The sequence below is a fragment of the Cervus elaphus genome, chromosome 29 (assembly GCF_910594005.1).
Source record: "Cervus elaphus chromosome 29, mCerEla1.1, whole genome shotgun sequence".
NCBI lineage: Eukaryota > Metazoa > Chordata > Mammalia > Artiodactyla > Cervidae > Cervus > Cervus elaphus.
The window spans coordinates 57126082-57141932 of record NC_057843.1 but is presented as its reverse complement, the minus strand read 5'-3'; the positions used below and the strand labels follow the sequence as shown (position 1 = coordinate 57141932).

General features: G+C 44.9%; 1 protein-coding gene across 1 annotated transcript; it reads left to right on the top strand.

The window, feature by feature from the left end:
- The first annotated feature begins 2573 nt into the window (after positions 1-2573).
- SIT1 (signaling threshold regulating transmembrane adaptor 1) lies at positions 2574-4323 on the top strand. The gene is made up of 5 exons (XM_043890955.1): positions 2574-2901; positions 3020-3155; positions 3241-3299; positions 3393-3454; positions 3543-4323. The coding sequence occupies exons 1-5, from the start codon at positions 2574-2576 to the stop codon at positions 3774-3776; spliced, it is 819 nt and encodes a 272-aa protein (XP_043746890.1). The 3' UTR covers positions 3777-4323.
- Positions 4324-15851: the final 11528 nt, after the last annotated feature.

Sequence of the window (15851 nt, the reverse complement as noted above, 5' to 3'; positions counted from 1 at the left end):
TTCTCCAGGCAAGAATACTGGAGAGGGTTGCCATTTCCTTCTCCAAATAAATAGTAAATGAAACAAATTAACAGGGCCCAGAAAATAATAAGGGCCAGAAAATCTGACAGTGAATTATCTCTTTTATTGGAGTCTGTAGATATAATCATGACAATATAAAAAGAGTTAAAATTGAAGAGTTACATTACAGAACAAGAAAGGGTAATAAATGTCTTTGCTACATTATTGTATTTTTTGAGAAAGGGGTAAAAAACTTGTACCTACATAGTAACCTAGCTGAGTAATGAATAACTCTAATTTCTTTTTCTAAAGTTAACTTCTGAAAATTTGTCAAAAATAATTTTGGCATATTCATATTCAATAGAGAATATAGCTACATTTGTCAATTTCCACCCATAGTTGATTAAAGAGTACCTTTTATTAATTTTCATTTCAAAAAAGTTTCTTTCATATGAAGCAACAAACATACAAATGGGAAAAGAAAGTCTTAAACAAAGGGATGTTTGGCAGAGATTCATAAAAATTCCATTTCACAGTAAATTCCAGACATTTTCAATACAAACAAAAACTTAAGTGGTCACCTAGAATGACAGAATTAAACTACTCAAGCTCTGTTTATTTGACTTTTCAATCACTTTTCAAATCACTGTTTGTTTTTAAATCTATTGGTTAGATGCAGGAAAATATAATATCGTAGGAGTTGGACACAGAAATTGTGCCCAAACCAAAGAACAATTAAAAACTGTTAAGAACTAATTCTGGATATAAACACATGTAGCTCAACCTTGTGTCAGGAGCCAGCTGTATACCTAGGATTATACAGCTGTATAACTAGGATTCTACAGATTAACTTCCATGCAGATTATAATATATACATTAAAAAAAAAATTTGGCTGTGCCAGTTCTTAGTTGCAACATTCAAACTCTTAGTTGCAGAATGTGAAATCTAGTTTCCTGACCAGGGATGGAACCTGAGCCCTCTGCACTGGGAGCATGGAGTCTTAACCACTGGACCACCAGGAAAGTTGTGGATTATAATATTTTTAAAGGGTAAGTAACACAAGTGTGCTAATTTGAAGTTTCAGTTCAGTTTACTAGCTCAGTTGTGTCCGACTCTTTGCGACCCCATGGACTGCAGCACACCAGGCTTCCCTGTCCGTCACCAACTCCCAGAGCTTACTCAAACTCATGTCCACTGAGTCAGTGATGCCATTCAACCACCTCATCCTCTGTTGTCCCCTTTTCCTCCCACCTTCAATCTTTCCCAGCATCAGGGTCCTTTCAGATGAGTCAGTTTTTCCATCAGGTGGCCAAAGTATTGGAGTTTCAGCTTGAGCATCAGTCCTTCCAATGAATTTTACATATTTGAAATTTGAATTTTACATAGTATTAAAACTCACCAGTAACCACAACAATTTAGAACATATATCTACAAAACATTTTTCAGAGGGCTTCCCTGATGGTCCAGTAGTTCGGAATCGGCCTTGCAATGCAGGGGATATCAGTTCGATCCCTGGTCAGGAAGATGCCAGCGGAGCAACTAAGCCAGAGCACCACAACTACTGAGTCCTCGCTCTAGATGCCGAGAGTGCAAGCCCCTAGAGCCTGAGCTCCGGCAGCAAGAGAAGGCACCGCATTGAGAAGCCTGAGCAACACATTTAGATAAAGCCCATGCGCTGCAACGAAGACTCAGCACAGCCAAAAAATAATTTAAAATACATTTTTCAGAAAGGAATATTTTATCATTGATTTTTTCTTTTTTTTAGAATTGCTGGAACATGGTGATAATGAAAAGGACACTGACTTTTAGTGAGCTTTGTTTTTAAATTCTTTAGAAACAATACCCTCTTATTGATTGCTTAGAGTGGCAGGACCTCTGCTACCATGCCCACCCCAGGCACACTGCTACAGTGATTTTAAATCTTTGGAAAAAAAAAAAAAAACCATCATATGGGCTAGACAAAACAGATCTCTGACCTCTGGTCTAAGGTTTATATTTGGAACTTAGAATCCCTCTTCCCACATCAGTAGCCTCCCATGTGGCTGAGCTGTCTCCCTTGGCCGCTCCCTGAAGTGTACAAGTGCAAACACGGGGCTGCTTCCCAGGACAGGACTGGGGCAGAGGTTTCTTTACTTCAACTAACTTTTGAGGTTCACAGTTCTTAGGGACAGCTTGGATGAACTGGACTGGAGGAGGGAATCAAGCTTCCTCTATCCCCTAAATCTATTACACCAGTTACAATAACAATAACAAGTCATTCTTAACACCTGTCCCTTGGTTGGGGGGCAGCCTCAGCATGTGGTGGGATTGTAGGCAGAAGGGGGCCTCCTCATCCCGTTTTCACTTTGTAGCATGCCCACTGAGGATTATGCCCTCCCTCTCCTTATTCTCTGTCAAGGGACTCAGCGCTGGAGAGAAGGGGCAGACATCCTGGGGCAGAAAGTAATCTCCATCATGAGGCCTGGCTTGTCTTGTAGGTCCTGCCTCAGGCCACTTCTGGCCGCCTTGGGGTCTTCATGAGCTCACGTGCCCGGCGCTCGGTAAACTCAGGCCTGCCTTTTTTCTGACTGAGATGGGTACAGGGTACAGGGGAAGGGTGGGGTGGGGGCGGAAGCTTAAGAGCTCGGGGTGGCGCAGGTGCAGGCACAGGGCGGTGTCTTTGTTCTTCAACTCATCCCTCCCCTCCCCCTCCTCCCCTCCCCCTTCCTCCCCGGAAATCAGCGACTTTGCCACCACCGGTATTGAAGATGCTGAGCTGTGGGGGTCAGGCCCGGAGAGGGGTGGGAGTCAAGGGGGCTGCCACAGCTGTCAGATCATAAATCAGGCTGATCCTTTGGCTCCGGGCAGGATGTCTACAGCAGGCCAGCGCAGTTACCGCAACTGCACGGAGCTACTGCCCGGTGAGCTGGGCGGGGCAGGGGCAGGGGGAGGGGTCACGTGGCCCCGTGTCCCACTTGCCGGGCCCTGGAGGGTTAGGCTGGGCAGTAACACTCCCTCCCCTCTCTCTCACATCCACAGGAATCCCCTCTCTGAGCGACGGCTGGGGGCTGTGGGCCCTCTCAGGGGCTGTGACCCTGCTGCTCCTCATCTCACTGGCTGTGCACTTGTTCCACTGGACCAGTGGCCGGAGCAGGAGCCACCCAGGACACGGACGGTGAGTGGGGGCCAGAAAGATGGGCTGATGGAGAGTCCCCCCTTACCAACAAGCCGCCTCTCATCCCCTAATACCTGTGTTGCAGCTCTGGGGAGTCTGTGGAAGACGTTCCTCTGTATGGGAACCTGCATTATCTGCAGACAGGTAGGAAGCTGGCCAAGGGGAGGGGTGCAAGTGGCCAGGTCCTGGGTGCAGGGGAAGAACAAGAAGTGACCAGACTCCTGTTCCCTGCCCCAGGACGGCTGTCTCGGGAACCAGGGCCAGGCCCACAAGATGCAGCCCCTGGAGGCCCTGCCGGGGTGAGTCAGCTGTGGCTGAAGAGGGGAGGGAAGGTAGTGGGGGATTTCTCAAGGGTCCCGGGAGCTTCTAACAGCCTTGCATCTCCAGGCTGCAGAGGAGGTGATGTGCTATACCAGCCTGCAGCTGCGGCCTCCTCAGGGCTGGGTCCCCAGCCCTGGAAGCCCTATCAAGTACTCGGAGGTGGTGCTGGACTCCGAGCCAAAGCCCCAGGCCTCAGATCCTGAGCCAGAGCTCTACGCCTCTGTGTGTGCCCAGGGGCGCAGGGCCCGAGCTTCCTTTCCAGACCAGGCCTATGCCAACAGCCATCCCGCACCCAGCTGAGACAGGGGGCCTGGCGCATCCATCTCCCCAGCCTCCTCGGTTGCATGGGCTACTGCTACCCTGTCTGGGGCCATGACTGTTTCCTGACCAACCCCTGAAGACAGACAGCCCTTCCTCAGTCACAGGAGTGATGGTCCCCGAACTTTCTATCTGAGCTGTGAGGGAGACCTCTCAGAGGAATGGCAGGCCCCGATTCTTGAGGATGGAGGAAGAAAAGGCAGTGGCCCCCATCTCCACCCCCTTTTCCCCCCCGCTCTATCTGTTCCTCTCAAGCCCCAAACTCCAGATCCTTTCCATTCCACACCCTTTAGTCTACCCCTGACACCTCGGTGTCTTACACCAGAAGTGGGCAGTAGGGGAGGGGGAAAGAGTCTGCGAGGTCAGTGAGGGGTATCCTCCTCAGGAGCCCACAGGCAGGTCCTGGAATCCGGTGACCTGAGAAACCCAAGCCTGGTCTCTGACTTGAGAAGCCTGGCAGAACACCAGTCTCCATCCTGCCGTCTCTGTCGTGTGCCAAAGTTTTTAAATAAAACTTCTGAAAAAAGCGTTTCGATTTGACCTAGAGAGTGAGACACACCTGCAACAGGCCCCACATGGTGGGCCTGCGAAATCTGCTCTCTGCGCAGAGCGCTTCTGGGAGCATCTATCTGGGAAAGAGGGGCCGTAGCATCACTGATGCAGGGGTGGGTCTTACAGGTGGGGGCCGGAGTCCAGTTGCTGCTAGACCGTCCCCAGGATTTGCACACAGAGCCTCTCCACTCCCATCACCTGGGGTCTGCAAGCTTCCCAGCCTCTGACCTACCTGCCCAGGGCCATCACCCACCACCTGAGGTCTGGGCCATTTCCCCCTTCAGCCTTTGTCGATCTCCTGACAGACTTTACTGAGGTTTGAGTGGAAAAGAGGGAGAAGCTGAGGCTTTTACTTCCAAACTTCTCTCCTTTCCACTTAGAGTTCCAGAGAAAACCACAGAGTAGGTTTTCTAGGGTTCCTGGACCTTTGAGGACCCCAACCTGGGCCTCCCCAGAAGAGGTCCCGGTCGCGGTTAACAGCAGGCAGCTGGGGCTGCGTAGGAGGGAAGGTGGCTATAGGGGCGGGTACCGGACGTGGGGAACCGCCGGCAGCTGGATGTGGGGTTCTAAGAGCTGCTGTGCTAAAGACGACTCGGTGTGCTCGCGGCCCAGGAGACATGAGACCCTGACCTTGGGAGACGCAAAGGCTGGGGTCCAGCCAACCTCCTGGGACGAGCCGGGAACCGCGGCGGAGGTCTCAAGCGCCCGCAATCCAGGCCGCAAACCTCGGCCCCTAGACGCCGTGTCGTCGCGGGATTCACACAACGCCCGCGGTCTCGGCTCGCTCAGGACTAAACCGCGAGCGCCCCCTCCCGACGCGACGCGGCCTCGCCACCACCTCTGCGCAGGCTTAGTGCAGCTCGGCCCACAGCATGCTGGGAGATGTAGTCCCGACCGGGCGGGACCGCCCTTCCGAGTCTCTCCTGGGACTTCGCTGAGCTCTGGCCGTGTGGTCTCAGAGAGGCGGCCGTCCGTCTGAAGATGGGTGCTATATAAACTTTGTTCTCCTTCCAGTTACCAAAGCCTGGATCCTCTGCCTTCCCTTTCTTCTACAACTCTTGGATTTTTCTTACCTTCTCATCTCGTTTATCACCGAGACTCGTGCCCTAGCCTAGGTCCTCATGCCTGAACGCCAGGACTGTGGCAACTTACTGAGTGATCTCTACATCTAGGAAATAGTCGGGGCAGCCAGATCCGCCTCCGACACCTTCGAAGCGCCACCCCCCCCCTCCCCCGCCACGTCTCGTTAGCTGATCATGAAATAACTGACAGTTCTTGCCCCTTCTACAGCTCCAGGTGCTTTTCTTAGCAGCTTCCCTTCCCTCCCTGGTGTCTATTTCCAGCCCGTAGGAGCGCCTCGTCCTACGCAAATCCCCAGGGGTGGAGTCTTAGGGGAAGTCCCCGGGGCCGGGGTGGGTGTGTGTGTTTGGGGTGGGGGAGGGAGGTGCGTGTTGCGGGGGCTGGGGTGGAGTGGGGTGAGGAGGAGGTGGTGGTGGCAGAATCTCTTTCTGAGATTCCAGCTGGGAGGATAGGATTACGCTAAAGATGCGAAGAGGCAGGGTCTTTGGGACAATCAAAGGCGCAATCATCTTCATAACTCTGGGAGATGATGAAGGACAGGGAAGCCTGGCGTGCTGGTGGCAAAGAGTCACACAACTTAGCGACTGAACAACGAAGGAATTACTTCTAGGTGGGGAAGGGCCGCAGAAGCCCTTCAGCCAAGGTCCCTCGAGCGTTGACCTTGCTCTGCACTGTCAAGATGACCCTAAACTTACAAGCTAGTTTTGGCTACAAAGAAAAGGAAACAAAGCTGAGACATGGAGACAGACCAAGTCTTAATAACTTCATTTGAAGCCTTGGATTCAGCCATGCCCAGAGCTAGACCAGCCTCCTCAACTTTTCGGTTCTGTAAGCTAATAAATTCCCTTTTTTGCATAATTCAGACTAAGTTGGATTTTTTTCTCTCTCGAAACCACAAGTTCTGACTAATTCTGTGGGGAAAGACCAGCTGATCAAGGCCAACTGAAGATGCTAAACCTCTGAGATCTTTCCTTATTGTTTAACTCGACCAACCACCCTCCTCTGATTTAATAACTAAATATTCCATCATGCCATTTGAGCCTAAGAGAGTTCTGCATATGGTGTGAGTTAATCTAGTCTCTCTCTTGCCAAGCTTTTACATTTCTAGATGTAAAGGAAGCTGAGAGACCTGACCCAAACTTATACCCACTGCAGGAATCACCCTATGAGCTTCCAGAGATTGGGAACTCACTTCCTTACCAAACACTGCTTCCACGCTTTCTTATTGTTATAGCTTCTTTTTTTAAGGGGAATATACTTCCCTGTTACTTTTGTCATCAGTTCTGCCCCCTGAGCTAGAGTTATACCGTCTTCTCCCTCCTGTACACGACAGCCCTGGAGGAATTTGGAGCCAGCCTTGATGGATGGCCGAGGTCTCCCCCCTCCACCACCACTTCGTCCCAGGAAGCGCTTTCTAAAGTTCCTTTTACAGTTCTTTTGTAGACCATATTTGCAGCCTACTCATCCTAAGAAGTGGGGGCCCATCTCTTTATTGGGCACTTAATCTACAGGACCTTTGTTGTAAAGGAATACACTCATTTAGCCTAGCTTAAGTAAAGGGGTGTTTATTGTAAGGACACCTGGGTAATTAAGAGGCTGGATGGAATGGGAATCCCATAACAGTGTCTGTGATCTGACTGGGCATATGCAGACTGTTATTATCTCTGATTCTGGCATCACTGGGGACCTTGGTGACAGGAGGATGTGGGTCTTCACACTCCTTCTCCTCCAGCCCTGTGAATCACTCTGTCTCTGCTTCTTTTATTTTTCCCCCAAATTTCTTACCACTTTGCTAACCTGCTTCCTATCCCTTAATGTGTATTCTCTACTTTATGCTTCTGCTTCCTCACAACAGTTTTCTATTTCCTCCTCTGTCTCATGATCTCAGTTACATGTTTAATTATAGGAATAATGTGAACACATGATTAAAAAAATAAAACAGATCTAAAGGGTATACAACAGTGGTTCTCAACCAGAAGTAACTTTGACAACCCCAGGAGACATTTGGCAATATCCGGAGACAGTTTTGGTTCACAGCTGGAGAGGGAGTGCTGTCAGCCTGTAGTGGGTGGAAGCCAGGGATGCTGCTCAACACTCAGATCAGTCACTCACAGCAGACAATTGCTGGCCCCCGAAGTTAAAAGTGCCAAAGTTGAGAACTCCTACTAGAGGGGGAAAAAACAAAGTAAAAGGCCATCCCCCGCCCACCTCATTCCTACGCCCAGGTGTACCTCCCAGAGGTACCTACCGTTCATGGCTTCTATTTTTAAGTCTTCGGTAAACATCATTGTGCGCCTGTTCGAAGTTGCTGCAGCCATGTCCCACTCTTGGTGATCCTATGGACTGTAGCCCGCCAGCCTCCTCTGTCCGTGAGATTCTCCACGTGAGAATACTGGAATGAGCTGCCATGCCCTCCTCCAGGTGATTCCCCAACCCAGGGATTGAGCCCAGGTATGTGGCTCCTACATTGCAGGTGGATTCTTTACCACTGAGCCACCACCGGGGAAACCCAGAATATCACTGTATCTGTCCATTAGACTACCCAGAGTGAGGAGATTCTGGGCATGTAGCAACCCTACGGGAGCTTCCACACCTCTCTGGCAACTCTCAGCTACAGGTGATAAACTTTACAAGGGCTCTCCTGAACTGGCTGAGACAACTCCCTGCAGACAAGTTTCTGGAGAGCAGCCTCAGGACGGCAGGAAGTCTCAGAACAGTCAGCTCCCCAAGGACAATGAATGGCTTAGCCGAGTTTCCCTGACTCTCCAAAAAACTCATGGTGGGATCAACTTTCTCAGTCCTTGAGGCTGGGAGAATGCAAGCAAACCAGAGGGCAGACAGACCTGCTAGAGGAAACAGACAAACCTCCTACTGAAAAAATGAGAGCCTGGAGGAGATGTGTGTGAAACTCAAACACAAAAGATTTCCCTGAACCTGGAAATATGTTATCAAAACTAAAAATGTTCATAGATAAAGCAAAGGTGAAGCTAAAACTCAAAAACAGGTCTAGAAAAATCAAATAGATGAAATATCTCAAAACATGTAACAAAAACACGTGGATGCAAATCAGGTGGTCAAAGATGGGAAACTGGAACAGACCCAGGAGAGTTAACTGCAAATTCTATGAGTTCCTGGAGAAAAAGGAACAGGAGAGGAGAGGTCATAATTAAATCAGTTCAGTTCAGTTCAGTTCAGTTCAGTTGCTGAGTTGTGTCCAACTCTTTGTGACCCCTTGGGCTGCAGCACGCCAGGCCTCCCTGTCCATCACCAACTCCCGGAGTTTACTCAAACTCCTGTCCATTGAGTCAGAGATGCCATCCAACCATCTCATTCACTGTCGTCCCCTTCTTCTCCCGCCTTCAATCTTTCCCAGCACCAGGGTCTTTTCAAATGACCCTTCGCATTAGGTGGCCAAAGTATTGGAGTTTCATCTTCAGCATCAGTCCTTCCCATGAATATTCAGGACTGATTTCCTTTAGGATGGACTGGTTGGCTCTCCTTGCTATCCAAGGGACTGTTAAGAATCTTCTCCAACACCACAGCTCAAAAGCATCAATTCTTCGGTGCTCAGCTTTCTTTAAAGTCCAACTCTCACATCCATACATGAACACTGGAAAAACCACAGCTTTAACTAGACAGACATTTGTTGGCAAAGTAATGTCTCTGCTTTTTAATATGCTATCTATATTGGTCATAGTTTTCTTCCAAGGAGCAAGCGTCTTTTAATTTCATGGCTGCAGTCACCATCTGCAGTGATTTTGGAGCCCCCCAAAATAAAGTCTGTCACTGTTTCCACTGTTTCCCCATCTACTTGGCATGAAGTGATGGGACCAGATGCCATGATCTTAGTTTTCTGAATGTTGAGTTTTAAGCCAATTTTTTCACTCTCACTTTCATCAAGAGGCTCTTTAGTTCTTCGCTTTTTGCCACATGCATTGGACCATTGAAAAAGCAAAAGAGTTCCAGAAAAACATCTACCTCTGCTTTACTGACTGTGCCAAAGCCTTTGACCATGTGGATCACAACAAATTGTGGAAAATTCTTAAAGAGATGGGAATACCAGACCACCTGACCTGCCTCCTGGGAAATCTGTATGCAGGTCAAGAAGTAACATTTAGAACTGGACGTGGAACAACAGCCTGGTTCCAAATCAGGAAAGGAGTACGTCAAGGTTGTATAATGTCACCCTGCTTATTTAACTTATATGCAGAGTACATCATGAGAAATGCTGGGCTGGATGAAGCATAAGCTGGAATCAAGATTGCCAAGAGAAGGGGACTTCCCTGGTGGTTCAGTGGCTAAGACTCTCTGCTTCCAATGCAGGGGGCCCGGGTTCAAACCCTGGTCAGGGAACAAGATCCCATGTGCTGTAACTAAGTCTCTGTAACTAAGACCTCATGCAGTCAAATAAATAAATAAATAAATATTTTTAAAAAGATTGCCGAGAGAAATATCAATAACCTCAGATATGCAGATGACACCACACTTATGGCATGATTAAATAGTAGATGAAATATCCCTGAGCTGAAGAAAGACTTAAGTTACAGACTGGATCTATAGGAAAAGACACACTTATGAAGGCAGTTGAAAGGCACAAACTTCCAGTTATAAGATAAATACTAGGAATATAATGTACCACATGATAAATATAATTAAGTCTGCTGTGACATATGAAAGTTGTTAAGAGAGTAATTCTAAGAGTTATCACAGGAAAACATTTTTAAATACTTTAAATTTGTATCCATATGAGATGATGAATGTTCACTAAACTTATTGTAATAATCATTTCATGATGTATGTACATAAAATCTTTATTTGTATACCTTAAACTTATAATGTTAATTATATCTTAGTAAAACTAGAAGAAAAACCACACACTTAGCTGTACAGAATTGAAAATTTCTAAGCTCTAAGGATATGGGAACTCATACATTTTCAGGCAGAAAGAAGTTCCTTTCTTCTTATCTGCTACTTTGCAAGTTAAAAGACAGCAAAATTGAATGTGAGCTAATGAAAGAAAAGGCCTGCAATCCAGAATCAGCCAAGGAAGAAAGAAAGGTATTTGAAAATTTGCAAAAATCACTCAGTATCTTATGTGAGAAATACTTTTAAGATTTTAATGAAACAACAAATGAATCGGAACAGAGACTTCAAGATAGGGGAAGATAAAGAGGAAAGAAAGCAGTGGGGAGCAACGAACCATGACGTATATATTTATACCTATATGTGTATTTATAACATGTAATAAATTGCTAAATAAGGACTCTTGAAACAGATGTGAGGGGCACACTTCGGAACACTCTGTGAGGGAAATTCTAATAAGGACTAAATTACATCAATAAAACTCTGGAATCAGGTGGTGGGAATAAGGGGAAGGTAAGTGTTCTAGTACCTAAAGGGGGAGGGGTTTGGAGGATGAAAGGGGAGATAGGGGGCAGGGAAAATAAGGAAGTGCAAGATAAACTGAGTAGGGTGGAAATAGCTGTTCTGGGTTTACACACGGAAGAGGCATGTGTGCCTATATAGAGGGCAGGGCAGGAATTGTTATTGCTGTTGTTTAGTTGCTAAGTTGTGTCCAACACTTTTGCAACCCCATGGACTGTAGCCCGCAAGTTCCCTCTGTCCATGGGATTTCCCAAGCAAGAATACTGGAATGGGTTGCCATTTCCTTCTCCAGGGGCTCTTCCCCACCCAGGGATGGAACCCACGTCTCCTGCATTGCAGGCAGATTCTTTACTGCTGAGCCACCGGGGCGAGGGATGATAACTATTAATAGAAGGATAAACTCCAAATAACAAAGGGGAAAAATGAACAGCCATTCATTCATTCCAGCAAAGGTAAAGAGAAGAAGAGTTCACAACAGTGTTCAGAAATTTAAAATAAGTAAGATGGAAATTATAAATCAAATACATCACTCATTACAGTAAATATGAGTGGACTGAATTCCTCCATTAAAAGGCTGTCAGATTTTGTTATAAATCAAATTCTGGTTCACAGTATTTAAAATAAACACACTTTTAAAAAGTGGTAAAGAAATGTTCAAAATAAGGATATGGGAAAGTGATATTAAGCAAATAAACAGAAAGCAGGGGTAAAGCTGATCTCCAACAAAGAGAACTGAGGTTCAGGCTGAAACTGCTGTGAAGACTGCCCACAAAGTGGTAGCAGGCTCTTCTCTTTCTTGACTGTGGTTACACGGCCAAGTACATACGGTAAAACTCATCGGCTTGCACGCTTAAAACTGATAACATTTCATGTGTGTAAAAGATTTTAACATGTGTAAATTGCAATTCAGTAAAGTTGGCTTTAAAAATAGAACAAAACTACTGTGTTCACAAAATTTAAATGCTGAATGAAAAAACTGTAATGCCAGAAACCCTCTCAATTACCCTGCATCCTATATTATTCAGTCTAGCCCTGAAGTACTGTAAAGATACCAAGCTTTAAAAAAAAAAAAAGAGGAAAAATAAAGGGATTACTTATTTCAAGAAATTAGAAAAATAACAAGAAAAGAAACCAAAGTAATCAGGAAATAACAAATGCTGACATGAATGGAATGGAAAATAAACAAAAATACTAAAAAGCATACACTTTTTTAAAAAGTTCTTTAAAAGGGCTAATAAAATAGAAAAACATCTTGCAAGCATAAGTAAAGAGAAAATAAGAGAGTTAAAAATAGCAAAGATTAGTTATGAGGAAGAAAACATTATTTATTATAGATAGAAGAGAGGAAGAGTTGTTTAAAAGATTTATTTAAATTTATTTAAAATTTAACTTAATATTCCTCAACAGCCAATTTGAAATTTTAGAGGGAATGGATACATTTCAGGAAAAATATAAATTAGCAAAATTGACCCAAAAGAGAAAAGTTTGAAAAGCTCAACTAACCTTAGAAAAAAGTAGAATAGAAAGGTGATTAGGGATCTACCTTTGAAAAAGACTGCATTTAATTGATGCCACAACTGAGTATTATCTAACCATCAATAAGAGTAATTCCCATGCTATTTCCATAGTCAAGATTATGGAAAAAAGAAGAAAGTCTCCCATATTTAATAAACAGAGCCAGTATAACTCAATACCCATCCCCAGTAAAAACTCTAAGTAAAAAGTATTGTCCTTAATAGTGAAACACTAAAATCACAATATTGAAATAAAAATTTAGACAGAAATGCCTGCTGTTACCCTTGTTTATCATATCTTGGAAGTTTTACCAAATGCAGTAAAACAAGAGAATGGATTAGTGTGATTATCTGAAAAATTGTAAAGCTGTCTATCGTTTTTGCTGATATGATTGTATTATCAAAAACTTCAAGACGAGTTAAAAAAAAAAACTAGTAAAAAGACAACACTGGGGCCTGGTGATCTAGTGCTTAAGAATTGCCTGCCAATGCGGGAGACACAAGTTTGATCCCTGGTCAGGGAAGAGCCCGCATGCCGTGGAGCAACCAAGCCCATGCACTGCAACTGCGGAGCCTGTGCTTGAGAGCCCACGAGCTGCGACCACCGAGGACCACGTGCCTAGAGCCCTTACTCCACAACAAGAGAAGCCACGCAATTCGAGGCCCGCCCTCCTCCCCGCCCTCACTGCAAATGAGCGGGAGGCCACTTGCAGCAACGAAGACCCAGGGCAGCCAAAAACAAAGATGTAAACCAAGTAGATATGTATGTATTTATATATATACATATATAGTGTGTATATATAAACACAATACAATTAGGAGAGTTGACTGGATACAAGATAAAATAATGAAAACAAATTGCTTTTTACCTCAGTTCAGTTTAGTCAGTCATGTCTGACTCTTTGTGATCCCATGGACTGCAGCACACCAGGCTTCCCTGCCCTTCCCCATCTCCCAGAGCTTGCCCAAACACATGTCCATTGAGTCGGTGATGCCATCCAACCATCTCATCCTCTGTCGTCCCCTTCTCCTCCTGCCCTCAATCTTTCCCAGCATCAGGGTCTTTCCCAAAGAGTCAGCTCTTCTCATCAGGTGGCCAAAGTATTGGAGCTTCAGCTTCAGCATCAGTCTTTCCAATGAATATTCAGGGTTGATTCCCATTAGAATTGACTGGTTTGATCTCCCCGGCAGTCCAAGGGACTCTCAAAAGTCTTTTCTAACACTGCAGTTCAAAAGCATCAGTTCTTCCTTGATCAGCCTTCTTTATGGTCCAACTCTCACATCCATATATGACTACTGGAAAAAACCATAGCTTGACTATATAGACCTTTGTTGGCAAAATAATGTCTCTGCTTTTTAATATGCTTTTTTCTTACTCTAGCAATAAACTCAGCTTAAATTGAAAATGGGGAAATATGCAATTTATAGTTATAAAATAATCAAATTCTTAGAATAACAACTATAGTCAGCATCATAATTCCATGCACTCTTCTAAGCAATCCTCACAACACCCTCTTGAGATAGATTACTACTGCCAATCTTGATTTGCAGAAAGGAACACTGAGGAATGGGGAGATTAAGTGATTTACCCTGTATCACTAGCTAGTAATGCATTAAGAGTTGAAATTTGAATTCTAGTAGCTGGCACTGAGATAACCCTTGTAACCACTATAATACTGTATGTTAATTTTAAAAATTGACATATAACATTATATTAGTTTCAGATATATAACATGATTTGATATTTGCATATATTGTGAAATGATCACCACAGTACCTCTAGTCAACATCCATCACTGCACAGAGTTGTTTTTTTTTTCTTGTGATGAAAACTTTTAAGATCTACTTAGAAAAACAAAAAAACAAAACAAAACAAAAAAAAAGATCTACTTACTCTCTTAATAGGAACCTACCATATAGTACTAGGGACTCTACTCAGTACTCTGTAATGGCCTATAGGGGAATAGAATCTAAAAAAGAGTGGGTATATGCATATATATAACTGATTTACTTTGCTGGACAGCAGAAGCTAACACAACGTTGTAAATCAACTATACTCCAAAAAAATTAACTGTAAAAAACCTTAGTAACTTTTAAATATACAAAAGAGTATCCCTGGTGTCTCAGACGGTAAGAATCTGTCTGCAATGCAGGAGGCCCAGGTTTGGTCCCTGGGTTGAGAAGATCCCCTGGAGAAGGGAATGGCTATCCACTCAAGTATTCTTGCCTGGAGAATCCCACGGACAGAGGAACCTGGCAGGCTGCAGGACGTGGGGATGAAAAGAGGCTGCCGTGACTGAGCCACTGACACTTTCACTTTCACAATATTATTAACTACAGTCATCATGCTGTACCTTACATTCCCAGGACTTCTTTTCAAAGTCTTTATTCAATTTGTTACAATACTGCTTCTGCCTTATGTTTTGGTTTTTTGGCCGCTAGGCGTGTGGGATCTTAGCTCCCTGACCAGGGATTGAACCCTCCCCTCCTGCATTGAAAGACAAAGTCTTAACCACTGGACCACCAGGGAAATCCCTAATTTTTAAATTTTTTTAATTGACTGGAAGTTTTATAGTGTGTAAATTTAGTCAAGAATTGACTTCATACACACTCATATGAAGTTATACAATATAAGATGCAAAGTGAGAGTGGGACAGACAGAAAATCAGCCCTCTCCCAGGGAGTGAGAGTGCTGAGTCCTAACCACTAGACAACCAGGGAACTGTCAACCATCTCCTTGGAAGGGAAGATAAAGTATCAGAAGAAGGGACTTCCCCAGTGGCCCAGTGGTTAAGAATCCTCCTTCCAATGCAGGGGAAGTGGGTTCCATCCCTGACTGTGGAAACTGAGATCCCACATGCCACCGGGGCAACAAAAAAAGTTCCTCATGACTCAACCAAGATCTCACGTGCCGCAACTGAGACCTGATGCAGCTGAATAAAGAAATAAATAAACGTTTTTTAAAAACCAGAAAAAGTCAATTCTCCCCAAATGGTATACTAAAGTATACCGTTAGTTAATATAGCACTGATTTGTATCTCAAAGAACAGTCAAGGACAAACATCTTTTTAAAAAGAAATAGATTTGTCTTCCCAAATAGATCAGAACATGTGCTAAGACTAGTTAATCAAATCAATAAGTAGAAGGGAATCAATAAGTAAATAGGAATAAAAAATTAGGTATTTATGTACATCAGAACATGGCAATTCAGTTCATTGGAGAAAGTAAGGATGACATAAGAGACAGCCCTGGAACAGGTGGCTGTCCTTACTGAGAGCCAATGCCCAGCTGGGACTGCGTACCTGCTGGGCTTTTGTTCCAAAGCGGTGGTGCCTCGTGGGGGAGAACACAGCTTCTCTTGCAGGACACTCACAGCATCAAAACTGAGGTGCTGAGACACTGACTTGGGTTGCAGGCTGTCCCTGTGGGTTCTGGTCTATCCTTTCTCCCCTACTTTTCATCCACCTGCTTCCCAGTTGCCTGCCCTGCAGACCCCACACTCCAGCATCAGAAGCAGAGATAACAG

What these genes read in the sequence shown, in the direction of transcription:
- SIT1 (XM_043890955.1), top strand. Translation starts at nt 2,574, where the DNA reads ATGGGTACAGGGTACAGGGGAAGGGTGGGGTGGGGGCGGAAGCTTAAG. An exon ending in AGCCACCCAGGACACGGACG is followed by an intron (nt 3,156 to 3,240) that starts GTGAGTGGGGGC and finishes CCTGTGTTGCAG; the next exon opens with CTCTGGGGAGTCTGTGGAAG. An exon ending in CCCCTGGAGGCCCTGCCGGG is followed by an intron (nt 3,455 to 3,542) that starts GTGAGTCAGCTG and finishes TTGCATCTCCAG; the next exon opens with GCTGCAGAGGAGGTGATGTG.